Source organism: Strigops habroptila, chromosome 1 (assembly GCF_004027225.2).
Source record: "Strigops habroptila isolate Jane chromosome 1, bStrHab1.2.pri, whole genome shotgun sequence".
Lineage (NCBI taxonomy): Eukaryota > Metazoa > Chordata > Aves > Psittaciformes > Psittacidae > Strigops > Strigops habroptila.
Genome location: NC_044277.2, coordinates 148,459,288 through 148,472,742, shown reverse-complemented (window position 1 = coordinate 148,472,742; position 13,455 = coordinate 148,459,288). Strand labels below are relative to the sequence as shown.

Genomic DNA, 13,455 nt, shown 5'->3' with positions numbered 1-13,455 from the left:
GGTTGACCACATACTTATCCAGAACCGAGAACAAATTACCCTTTGCTTTAATTCTTTGGGATCTCTGGAGAAGAATCACCCTCTAAGACGTTAAATGGTCTTTGTTTAGCAGTATTTTTAAAGTTCAAACCAACTGCAAAGCAGACCAGGCAGATTCTCCCTTTGAGCCCTCAGGTTTATTTGGTTTCCATCCTCCTGTCTTTCTATGCTCTGGGCAATTCCAGCCAAGTTTCTTGCTGGTTTCTTACGCTTGTTTTGTGCCATCTTACACTGCTGAAGCCATGCAAGTAAGGAACTGTAGTAACAATACCAACTGCTCAGCTTTGACAGGACATAGCTGTTTTTACTGGGTTACTTTTCTGGCACAGCACTGAAAGCACCAAATGATTTGACACCTGTAATTTTATACTTGGAATAACACAAGGTATTCATACTTCCTTTGTAATGTAAGATAAAAGCAAACACTACATATGTTCTCATTCCAGTGCTGCTGTCTGGCAGCTATTTGCCTAAGGAAGAAAAAAGAAAAAGTACTGTTACGTTACAGAATATGTGGAAAAGTAAAAGCTATGGAAAAGACATCATTAAATAGCAAACTTATTCCCCTGCTAGCACCAGACTGCTCCCCGCAGCATGTTTCAGAGTGTTTTGTCCAGTCTGGTTTTACAAGTTTCACATTACTTTCATTTATATATTTAATACAGCGCTGAGTCCAATGCGGTTTTGGTGCTGCTTATTATTATGCTAGACCAGCTGTTCATATAGAGCTGGTTCCAAAACTACTGAAAAAAACCCTGGACTCTTTCCATGGACTTCAACAGGCTTTGGATCAGGCTCATGAGAAGACAGCGACTACATTGCATGTAAGACTAAGCAGGTTACAGTCAGCAAAGCAGAAAGAGGATTAGCTGTGTACAGTCCGAAGGCATATTACTCTGAGTGCTTCTGAAGCAACTGGCTAACACGCTTTCGCTTTCTCAGGGAGAAAGGGCTCTGCCACTAAGTCAATGCCACCATGCCAGGAACGAATTTGACCTGGAATCTGCCCAGTTAGCCTGATTACAACTGGGATTTTCCTAAACTGGAGGTGAGAAACTTTATTTTCTAAAATAAAATGCAAAACCAATAAGCAAATACTTTCTGCTTTCCAGTTTATGTTTAGATCGTTACACTAGAGGCACTGTGGAATGAGTATTAGGACAAACACAATGGTTTTTTTTCTCTTTCTTCTGTCATGGAAGTATGGACCCTCTTTCTTCTTTGGAACCTCAAATGGATCATATTTGGTTTAAAACACACAGACCTTCACTTTCTGTCACTAAAACAAATGGGCAGCCCCAAACCTCTAATTTGCCTATATTTTACAGAGTACTGGTAGTTCAACACACAGCTACTGTGTATGCTCTGAGTGCACAACTTCTGAAAGCTAGAATGCCTTCTATCAGGAATTATTTTATCGGGGGGTGGGGAGGATTCATTCCGAACAACACAATCAAATGAAGATGGTGGTGTGCAGTTATTCTTCCCACCCTTTCAAATTCACAGCAAACCGTGCCAGAGTTAGTGCTGAGAATGCTTTCATCAACTAGACAGATTATTTCTTCTCCCTCTGTTCCCTACAGACAGGGGACTTCATGGCATTGCTTTGTTGTACGATGTGTACAGTTATAACCTACACTAAAAGCATGCCATTAATGAATGAACACTGGGTGTGGGTGTCAAGCAGATGAGAATCTTTGATCTTCTGTGCTCCACCACTGTGGCAGATGGATGTCTAAACTGCTTTATTAATGTCCTGAAATGTTCCATCATTTCTCAAACAATATTGATGGAATAATCAGAATTTCACCATGTTTTGATTTTCTGCTCTTTCAGCTCTAATCTAGATGGAGTAGGGAAAAAATATATATATTTACTATTATTATTATTAATTCTCCAGGCATTTGGGAGGCATATTTCATGTGCCTGACACTCTCTGAGGTAGTCAACAAACGCTTCTCAAATTTCTGTTTAATTTCAAAGCAGTTTCCGTACAATATGGAAGACGTATTTAGCTTTAGGTACAATTCTGACACTAGTTCAAAGGAGCAAGATAAGGGATTCAAGGCTTTTTTTGAGGATACCTTAGAACCAGAGTAAGCACGTTTAAAAGCATAGAGGTTTCTGAGTATGACAGCAATGCTTTTACGCTTCAACATATGAATAACCAGGGAAAAATAAATAACCCAACTAGTTTGAGGCCACAGAAGCATACTAAAGAAAGTTTATGTGCAACTGCCTGTAAGACCGTGACAGATAAAATCCTTGATAACCCTTCAAAAACCATGATTATTCTGCAGTGGTGTGACTGCGAATCCCCCCATATTTCCCCAGATTGAGTGAGAGATTGCTATAAATGACAAGGGGAAGAGAAAAGATGCAAAGTAGGGCCTCCGTCTGTAAAAGAAAGAAATCAAACTACCATTTCACAGGTAGGTGAGCTGATCTAATAAGTGACTGTCGCAAAAGTGCGAGGTCAAGTCTCTCAGTCTCTTTCCCAGCCTCCCAGCTGCACTTGCAGTACTTCGGATACTCCTCTGATCCTTTACCTTCTATGTGTCATTTAGTCAGGTGATTTACCTCACTCTTACAGAGAAAGTAATCCACCTTTCTGCTACCTTTCTTCCAGGCTGATAGGTCGAAGTGGCTAATGCATGCCAGAAGCAGCACAGAGTAAGCAGTAGGATGATCAAGAGCAAGGATTGCTGAGAGGGCAAAGGACTGGGGACTGCCACCTCTCACTTCTGACAGTAGCAAACTGTGAAATCGTCTCTGAGTGTCTCATGGAAGCACACTGCAAGCACTTGTCATCGGAAGGGAAGGGGGAATCAAAGGGAGAAGTGAAACAAGTATGGGGCCTGATCATTGCTGCTTTGGAGGAGTGTGGATTTAAGGACACAAACTAGAGAGGTAGGAATTCCATATGTCTGCAGACCATTTCCTGGGTAGAAAACAAGTATGTGCATTTGCAGCAGCTGCAGCACATGGTGCAGCAGGAGGAGCCAGGGGATGTACAATCTATATGCAAACAGCTGCATAGTTCCCCCATAAAAGCATGGGGCTGGCTGCATGGAGTCTTAGTAGCTGCACAGTATGTCTAGGTTAAGCTGCCTGTTTCCAAAGGTTTTTGCTCTTACGATGCATGGCTGGACAGCACAGTACACAGTGCTGCTCCTGCTAGGCTGCTTCATGTTCTGTAACTCCAGTGCATGTTCCCAGTGCTAATGCCCAGGGTTTCCAGATGTGCAGCAACTAGTTCAGAAGTGTCCGCTCCCTACAGCTACCAGACATTCGGAAAGCTCAGACAAATTTATGAAGTCCTCAAAATCTGCCTAAATGTGATTTCCAGGTAGAAGGAGTAAATGTGTCTGGGAAAAGGAAGCCCACAACATCCAGAAAGTCCTTCACGACATGTAGAAAAGCAAACACAGGACAACAGAAGTTTAGGAACACCTGTTCTGATGAACTGAAGGCAGGGCTGGAGCTCAAGTCTCAACTTCTTTACCTGTCTTCTTTACCAACTTAATTTACTGTCACTCCATTTTACAATGAATTTGAGAGGACGTGCTTTCACTTAATGGAAATATGAGAGGTGCCTTGCAGTTTAGCTTCACAAATGTTCCTGCTACTGTGGTCATTCCAAAAGCTGTGTAAGGAACTCACTTCAGGTCTAGACACCCATGAAAAAAGTAACTGTAAACGAATAAGAGGCTATGCAGTAATGTGAGAATCCACCCTTCTCTCTCCTTCATATGGCGTTAGCTTATAAAATTAATGACTGACATACCTCACAGAGACGCAATACTTAATTAATATTTGTTAAGTGCTTTGAAATTCTGATGGCAGACATCATACTAGCGTGCATTCTGACTAACACAGTGCAAAAGTGATGCCAGTGGTATTACTCAAGCAGAAAGCTAGAAGGGTATCTATCTATTCAGTTTCTTATTTAAAAGGGTAACGGAGAGGAAGAAGGTTTAGGAAAGCATTTTAAAACTCAGTTATCCTAAAAGAACAGGGAGAACTGGGGAGCAGAGGAACTAAAACAGTGTTCAGAGGAATTTACTGAGTGCATTAACTCCTGCAAAGTGCCTCCAGCAAAATCCTGGCTCCAATCAAGTACATGGAAAATATTTCACCACCTTCAGTGAGGTGAAGATTGTTAGCTTTTGTCATGATTTCCAAGAGATGCACCCAGCATCCCATATGCAGGTCTGCAACTTCGCACAGTTGCTTGTTTACAGTTCAGGTTCAGGAAATAACCTCATCAAGCTAGGGCACGCTCACCATGGAAAAGCAACTGCTCAGCTTCTAATCATCTTTGTACTACATCCCACACTTGGAGTAAATCTTTCCATTCTGTTAATGAATTTGGACCTGAGCTACCTATTCAAGTTGGTGGCAAAATTCCAATGAAATGGAAGCAGCGTGGAGATCACTGCAGATTTTGTAATAAAGCTGGGAAGAAAACACCCTGTGTTTAACAGTGGTTGGAACTCATATATACCCCTGGAGTTCAATTCATTTATTCAGAAGCCTGTAGAATTTGCAATTAATTCCTGAGTGGAAGAAAGGGGAAAAAAAAAAGGAAGTAACAGAAATTCAGACAACTTCATTTCTCATAATCAGTTTCCCATACCTAGCAGGATAAAGAGTAGGAGAAACATGCTCCTCACCACTTCTGGGTAAGGCAGAGTTAAAGAGCACATTTTTCAGCTCAAAGCTTTGCACCTGGGAGGCTCCAAGGAGAAAGGCTATAAAGAGTAGCAGGTGATAGACATCACAATTTGTGAGGAGGTACCCTGAAGCTTCCAGTGATAAGAGGAGTGATAGAATAGGCATCTATAGCTACTTTAAGGTGGAAAGTAAGTGAGAATATGTTGGGATACAAGTTCTGGTTTATTTTTATTTTCTTAAGAGGACTGGAGCCTGTTACTTGGTGTATATGGGACTCTTGGTAAGTTATTGCTTGCCTTTTTCCAAGTGGTGTGTGATGGCTTCTGTTGAGTATCTCTTGATGTGCTTCTATATAGCACAGGGAATCTCAGAGGTACTATTTATCGCAAACCATCTCTTAAGTTAGGCTTTCCAACTATGCTACATGTCAAAATGTTGTACTTAATGCTTCCAAAGCAGCTTTGTGTCTGTGCAATTGCCTTGACCATGTGTAAAGATAAAGCTGCACATAGCAACTTTCCTCTCCACTGGTGCTAGTATGCTGTCTTTCTAACTGCACTGCAGGCTCTGAAGCACGTAGGCTTTTAGTTTTCTCTCAGTGCTTGAACAGCTGTCTTCACAAACGTACATATCCAATAAAACCCCAGGAAATGTTCCTGGATGCCAGGAATAAGCATAAATAGCTGCAGCTCTACTAACTTCTATGCAGATCTCTGCTTTCTATTTAACAGAGGATTTTCGTAAACTTCTTGCAGCAGTTCATGCTGGAGCTCTAAGTGCTGACAGTTGCTTTCCAGTCCTAGTGGAATAAGCAACATCATTCTTCTATCTAAACTTGGTAGTCAAAATGGGTTGGTGTATGACCTCCATGATGTTGCAGCTCTCTGGATCCAAAGGAGAGATGATGCTAAGGGGCCAAAGCAAACATTCAACCCTAAAGCTTTTACTGACTAAAAGTTAAATGCCTCCTATTTAAGTCATGTGAAAACAGTGCTGTGTCACTTGTTTAAACAGATAGGCTGTGTATCCTTCCTCTGAATACACATTAATAGCATACTTAGTGGACAACAAGTCCTATCAAACTTGGCAAATGTTTCTTTAGAGACTGCCTTTATTATGGCTGGAGATAATGGTGGGCAGGCAGCATAGAGGGGAAAAAATGACTCTGTCTACTGCTTGGCAAGGCTGCTTTCAGGGATGGCCACTGAAAAGATGCTTACTATGTATTTTGGAGAGGTCTCATTTTGTGGAGAGCCAGAAGAAAATGATACAGGAGATCAGAGTATGCAAAGTCAAACACCTTTACTTAGTGATGTCTGCACTAACCTGATAAGACCTGATGGACTTTTAAAGACAGTACTGTTCCTAATTTTTAGACTTCAGAAAGTGCTGCTAAATAAGGTGCTTCATGGCTTGTTCTCCTCAGTGTGTGTCCACCTACATTATCCTTGACTTCTTGCCTGGCTAGCTCTGGCTTTCTCCTACTGGCCTATAATTTCTTCCCCAGGAGGCTGATGAGCAGCCCAGCAGCAGTCTAGAAAACCCACTTGTATTGAAAGCACTGAATTGCTTCTAAGCACATCTAATCAAGCCTGATCACCCTGACGTATCATGCTTTCCAGAGTAGGTTCTTGCAGTTCTCTAATATTCTAACTTAATGTTTCTGTGCCTGGTTTTAATGTTAACACTGATTTCATGGTTCTCTTATGACCAGGACACACATCTGTTAATTCATGTCTCTGGCGAGATTTGTATTACTTCTACCTATAACCTGCTGAAGTGAACTCTTGTTAAGCACTCTAGTCACCCTGTATCTACAAATGTCTCTGCATTCTGATTATCTTATTTTCTTCTGCCTCCTAAGTGCCCTACATATATTTCCCAGCCTCAGGTGAATGACTTTTCATATTACATTATAATGAACGTTGTTCAGATGAGCATATCTGTTCAAGTAGTTCAGATCTCAGTGTACCACTCTGTGTTTACACTTTCAATTTGTGGTGTTTGTCAACACCATACAACCAGTTGTAGAGACTCCTGCAGAGGGCTCAAAACCGGAAAGCACTGACCTGAGGTCTTTGGGACTATGTTACGTCTTCTGTTGGACCTTCTCTATGGATATTCCTGCTCCTTATGGGTCTTCCTTCTGGGGGAGTTCAATACATTGATTTCTAATTATTCTAACGCTAGACTGATCTCTCTTATAATTACTGCTGGCTATATCTACATGACGAATAAGTACAGTTCTGTAAATCAAAATATCTGATGCTCAGGGCTGTGTTCCCACTATGTAGGTTTTGTGTGTGTCTGTGTGTGTGTGTGTGTGTGTGTGGTTTGTATAGACTAGCTCTTGCCTACTCTCATGGACTTTCCCACCTATGAACTGTGGAGGGTGGTAGGTATTCTCCCGTAGAGCAGCCTCTGGTGGTCCATCTCAAAACTTCAGGCTCAAGTCAAAGTGCAGTACATGGAGACAATGTGCTTCAAAAACTCTGGGCTTTAACTCCTTTAACATCCTCAAAGCAAGAATCTACATTAGCGCTGGAGCACAGATCAACACCTGCCAGACAGACTGGGAGATTACTGCTGCCATTAATGAAGTTAATCTGCATCTGGAGAAGGCACACAAGGATGTGGAAGATTTCTATCTCTTTGTTAGTTAATGGGAGACGCTTACAAAGCCATTCTTCTAAACAGATACAGCTACAGATATGAAAAAGGAAAACATTCCCTGTTCATGTGCCTCCAGTTTGATCTTTGAGATGTCTTAATAACATGATGGCAGAATCCATTTTTAGGTAATGGATAATTGGGCTTACTATGTTTAGTGTAGTGATCAAATTAGTAGCAGGAATGACTTTTCATTTGGTGTAGGGAGGGGTGAGAAAGGCAGGGCAAACCCCTCCAAAGTATCTGCTGTGTACTGAGGTTATGCAGAGCACTCTGAGACAGCTCTGGAAACAGGGACTATGTATTTTAGCTGGTAGAGTGCTGTGCAATCACTTAATGAAAATATATACCTACCAAGAAAAGCAAATTACTCTGCCCTGGTGGAAGAGGGGAGGGTTAAATACAACTGTTATTACTGTTCTGCAGTTGTTAAAACAAAAAAAAACCCAAAACCCACCACCCCACTAGACGGAAATATTCTATCACTTGACTAAAAATGCTAATACCAGAAAGCATCCCTGAAACATGCTTAAAAGCAAATGTCAGTAAAAGTAGCTGGAGATGCTTTTGAAGTTGTTCACAACAGGCGAAAGACTCGGAAGCAATGCTGAACTGACAACTGGAACCGTTAGTAAAATGTGAAGTTTTCTTGTGTAACTTTTCAGAAGTACACTCTCAAACAGCTTCTATTCCTTATGATATGCCGAGTACAAAATGTAAGACTGCATCCTCAAGAGGTTAGCTCCCATACTAGCTTTATGGTCATGTAACTGCTGCTTACTTCTAGAAACTGAGAAACAATACGGCCTTTTTCTGCAATCCCTTCAGTTAGCAAAATCACAGCTCAAAGCTGTGAGTCACTACAGCAGTATAGACAAATAAAAAAATCTAGCTAAGTTCCTTTTCCTTCTCTCCCTTCCCCCTCACTTGAATATGCAAATATTTCAGGATAAAGTGTTCACACATCAGTTGTTGACTTCTGTTTCTATGGCACTTGTACAGTTAGGGTTTGCACAAGCAGTGAGGTGTCTGCATGAAAACAGGCTAGAGCTAATGTGGCCTTCAGATCTGTATCTAAAGCTCCCTCCCAATTCTCTGAACCAACCACAAGTTGGGCTGCCGCTAAAATCATCCTCAGAGCTGCTCTAAGGGCTGTGCTGCAGACTAGGTAACTTAGTATAGACAAATAAGAGAAACTGCTGTGCAAAGAGAATGCTCACATGGAACTATACTGTTAACAGATATGCTGCATTCACCTGTGCTGGCTAAACTAAGGCAGGTATAAAAGAAAGGCCAAGTGCCCTAAAAGCCATGTTGCTAGGGAGGGCATGTGTGGGCCTGTCTCTTTGTGTGAGCTCCAACACTTAAGGTGCCTTAAGTGTAGTGAAAACAACCTCAGCATCAGCTCTTCCTCTTGCTCGATTTTATGTTGTGGTCACAGCTGCAAATGTAAGGATGTTATTTTGCTCCTTTTGCTTCTCTGGCATTGAGTCAAAACCCAGAAGTTTGTATTAGAAAAGTGGCCTGGAAAGTACTACATTAACAGACATGCAAAGCCTCTGACTTCTGGGGAATAAACAGCTTTGAAGGTAAAATACATGCAGCAATAATCCATGCACACTTCATTAATTTCAGAACTGCAACAACAAAGTACTACTTAGAAAAAGCTGTAAGATACTAATGAAGGGTTTGGGGTTTATTTTTTTTCTTTTAATCCCAAAAGCTCCTTATCTCCATTCTCCATGTTTTTTTGTTCAATTTACAGTAGTCTAAATTCAAGCTCATCTAACAAAAAAATGACACGTTAAGTTTGAGTAACATCTTCACACACCCCCTCTTGATGAGAATCCTTTCATCCCTGGGGAATAAATGCAACAACTTTAAAATTGCTTACATTGCTTGTTTAAGATGACTTTTCTTTGTGCTTTGTGTTTAATGGAATTTGGCTCATTCTGGATGTTTCAGCACCTTAAATTATTATGTTGAGATAAAGAGGGCAGCAATTCTTGTCAAGTCTTAACAAAGACAAAAGGACCTCTAGGCATTAAGCTGCCAGAAAGGCAGTTATTTTGTTATCCATCGACACACACACGTCTTTCTCTGCCACACCCCCGTTCAGGTTTAAGTACCCTTAACATGGGCTACTGCACAATATGAAACAGTTCACTGTTCAAATTTGAGTCAAAGCTTAGACTGAAAACAAAGAGTAGGTGCAGTTCAACGCTGCATTTAAGTGCAGCTTTGAGTTGCTGCTGGAAGGGATGCTTATGCCTCTTTCTCCCTCCCTTCTGCTGGCCTGTGCAGTTTCAGTGTATGCCATGGCCAGAAAGCCGTGATGCACTGCAAACCCAACTTTCAAACAGGCAGTTGATCCCTAAACCCGATACAAGAGGTACAGCACGATGTACAGCTGGGCAGTGGAATAGGGCCATCTTGCTGTCGCAGCCTGCTATTACTGCAGCCCATAAGGCTGGCCGAAACGGGGAGGCTCCTTTTTTTTTTGGTTTCAGTTCAGTTTAGCACTTCAGTTTATCAAAACCTGGCTCTAAAAGAAGCAATCCAGACCACTCTCTTAACTCATGCTCCCTTCTTGCACTTTAAGAGTTCATGTGAATCAGCAGCAAGTAATTGATTTAAGTCAAAACCAGCTAGGCTGGGAGGCAGGAGGAACTAGACTTACCAATATGAAGAGACAGGGGTAATGTTGTCTGGTTTAGTGATAAAGCTAGTCTGAAATTGGAGAGTTTCAGTCTTCAGAGAAACACAGCAATTTCTTCGCAGTGTCAGGATATTAAACATGCTCAAGACAACTTGGTCACTTCTCTTTGTACCTGAATGACAAAGCAAATCTGACTGTAGTTGTCTTATTATGTGAAGGAGTTACTGCAACTGACTTGCTTTATGCTTACCCTACTTAAATTTCCACTAGCTGTGCTTCTTGCACTGGGGTTTCCACAGCAGAGAGTACTGTGAGCCTGTCCGTTTTAAACGTTACCTCAGCCCCAGGGATGTTACCACCCACGGCCCTCTGGGGCAGAAGTGATGGCACTTTGTGCCTCCTCCACCTCAAACCCTCAAAAGGAGCTGGCAGTGCTCCCTTGGGCAGCACCGGCTCTGGAAATCATATTTAAGTGTGTGAAACCACCACGTCTTTACAGCAGCTTGAATATTTTATGTGTATCAGGCTTTCTTTGTATTTGCTTGATAAATTTACCTCACATCCCACCTCTAGAAGTGACGAGGTGTATTTAATGCGCAATTACCATTAACACGGTCCTAGTAATTGCAGGGCGAGGTGTTGTGCGTGTAATTACTGCACTCCTTCATCCTCTTACGCCTGTTACACTCCTGCGGCTACCTCGCTGCAGAGCCTCCCTCATCACGATGCCACATGGTTAGTGCCTGTTTTCACCCCACCGCCTTTATATGTGTCCCCCGTCCCCTTCTGCCACCGCTGCCTCCACAGAGCCACCGCGGCCCTGTCGCGCCTCCCCCGGTGCGAGCACACCCCGGCACCCGCTTCCCGCCCCCCGCGGGGCCCACAGCCCCCTCCCGCCCCACGGCCGCCATTTTGTGCAGCGCCGAGCCCGCCGGCTCCCGGTGCCGCTCATCCCGAGGCGGGGCGGAGGGAGGGAGGGAGCGGCGAGGCCCCACCGAACGGTCGTACCCGGGCCCGGCTGCCCCGCACCACTCACGGCAGCGGCGATCGGCTGAAGGGCTCACACGGGGGCCGCCATGGCCGCGGCTGCAATGCCGGCGGGGCGCGGCAGGGGGCGCTGCCGGGCGGCGCTATGAGCGGGAGCGGCTGAGGCGACGGGAGGGAAGGAGGTGGCGGTCGCGGCTGAGGGGACCGGAGGGTGTCGCGGCCGCTGTGGCGGCGACGCTGAGCCCGCCCGTGCTTAACCCGGGGCTGCTCTGTGAAGGTCCCGCTCCTCGGGGCAGGGTTTACGGTGGCCTCGGTCTTGCCTCCCCCTTTTCGTGGCGGGTGTCCCGCAGCCGTGGATGTGGGAGTGAAGTGGGGGACACCTGTGAGGAGGCGGCTGCGGTTCCATGCCGAAGCGCAGGCTTCCCTGCAGCCCAGATCCCCTCAGTCAGCTCCATAGTGGTAATGCAGAACACCCCTGAGAACTTGCTGCCTTGTTCTGCCGTCAGCTCGCTTTTGTGGTGGTCCACTGTTTTTCCAGGCCAAGCCCCAAACCAAGGGATACCTTAAAACCACCCTTATGCATTAAAATAAAAACCCCGAAAGAATTTCTGTCTTTCCAGCAATCCCCAAAGAAAACTCTCTGGATCTAATCTGATGATCTGATTCCAAGCCCCGATACGCATATTAAATTTAATTACTGCTGTCCTTTAGTTTATCTTTTTCATCCCAAATTTATCCGTCCTCATTGTACCACATAAGCTGGTGTCCCTGCCAGAGTTTATCCAAGCGGGCTGCCACTGAGCTCAGCGCTTAGGCTGTAGCATTTGTAAAGCGTGTGTGATTGCTGCTTGATTACGGGATTCTGAGCCTTGGCTCATGGTTTTGATTCATCTGAAATTAAACGATGAATGTACCAATAATTTCATAGTGCTGCTGTTCCTCAGTGCCTCATACTTACTTGATACTGTACATGCTTCCTGGCTGAGGAGTTGAGTCAGGCTTTCTTCTCAGGGCTGTTGCCAAGCCAGTTTGTTCTCTTACCCAAGTAGTTCCCAGCTTCTTATTTATGCTTTTTGGCTTACCATTGTGATTTAGTGGAATGCTATCTGCTATTGAATTCTCCCAAATAAAACTGTTTATTCCCGTGGAGGGCTTCTAGTAGTTGCCAGTCAACTCCTATCATCAGAATGGTGATTACATTATTTTGCATTGCTCAGTTGTGCCTGACAATATAACTGACAAGTGAGAGGTTGCAAGGTTGTAGCTGAAGTTAATTAATACATCTGCTTGCTAGGGCTTGTAACGCTCGTGGGACTGTGGAAGGTGGGAGCGGGGAGAAACATGGTCTGGAAAGACAATCAGCAGACCGAAACAATGTGCAGATATGACCAAAAAACACAGACAATGAGAAGTACAGGACAAAAAAGGGAGCAGGTGGCCCAGCCTAGTGGGAACTCTTTTCTATGCTCCTGAGAAGCCCTGTTAAGAGGATGTTTTGAATGCAAAGATGCAGGGTTTTTAACCTCTCTTTCTCTCCTTCTGCCTTTCAACTAATGTCCCTTCTTTGCCTTTACCTTCAGGGGTGGTCTCATTCCTACATATCTAATTACTCTCTGAAAAATCTGTTTCATACATTTCAGACCTGAAGAAGGATTTTTTGCCAAAAGCTTGTATATGGTTCCCAGCTATGCCTGTGTTGGCCTAATTACCCCTGCAGGCATTCTCCTTGTAATTTTACAGTGGTGAAAGCTATACAACATCTGTCCAATTTAAGTGAAGTTTTATTGGTATTGAAAGGTACTCGTCATTTATAATACTCTCTCTGCTGTTTCCGTATGCAAAGAGAAACAGACTGTGTAAGACATCAATACACAAGTGAAGCTATGTCCACATTGGGGGCTATTTGCTGCTGCTTTTTCCAAGGTTGGAATTCTCCCCTGCCCACTGTCACTGCTCTGGGGACCCTAGCTTCTCCTGCCATGCCAGCAGCTCATCTCACAGCCACAAATGATTCCTCCAGAGCCCATGTTTCCTTCCACCTCTGGAGGACATGCTCTCCCCCTAGCCCCCCAGTCTTGACCAGGTCTGGAGTTCAGTTAAATGTTGGGTTTGTTATCTAGCCACATGAATAAATCAACAAACCTATGGCAGAGTGAGCTCAAGGCTGTATACAGGGATCAAACAACAAGTAGTTACCTGACTGGTTTAAGCTAACCTAACTCTACACTGTGGTGGGAAGAGGCAGTTGCACCTTCCTGTTTGGCTGCGTGTTGCCACTTCCACCTGGTTTTGGGAGCTGATTCATCCGGAAAGTAGGGGGTTTTTGTCTTTTTTACAAGGTTAATGATGAGATCAGACAGGTCCCACATCCTGTAGAACATGTGGCTATACAAATGGGAGCAGGGTTACTGAATCCAAAGGCT

At 43.8% G+C, this 13,455-nt stretch overlaps 2 protein-coding genes across 5 annotated transcripts in view; one reads left to right on the top strand and one right to left on the bottom strand.

The window, feature by feature from the left end:
* Positions 1 to 11,169, bottom strand: part of LOC115605471 (cytochrome c oxidase assembly factor 1 homolog) — a 52,244-nt gene extending 41,075 nt beyond the window's left edge. Inside the window, exons 1-2 of one of the 3 annotated variants that reach the window (XM_030479908.1) lie at positions 11,082 to 11,169; positions 10,067 to 10,217 (exon numbers count right to left, since the gene is read on the bottom strand). The gene's annotated coding sequence lies outside the window, so the exon portion shown is untranslated. Of the gene's footprint in view, positions 1 to 10,066; positions 10,218 to 11,053 lie in introns of all 3 variants that reach the window. The other 2 variants (XM_030479886.1, XM_030479897.1) reach the window with 2 other exon arrangements.
* Positions 1 to 13,455, top strand: part of BLVRA (biliverdin reductase A) — a 54,211-nt gene that overhangs the window by 7,270 nt on the left and 33,486 nt on the right. The window contains exon 1 of one of the 2 annotated variants that reach the window (XM_030479851.1): positions 4,970 to 4,996. The exons of the other annotated variant lie outside the window; for it this stretch is intronic. Coding sequence (XP_030335711.1) covers positions 4,985 to 4,996 — 12 coding nt within the window. The 5' untranslated portion in view covers positions 4,970 to 4,984. Of the gene's footprint in view, positions 1 to 4,969; positions 4,997 to 13,455 lie in introns of those variants that run through there. 2 annotated transcript variants of the gene reach the window in all.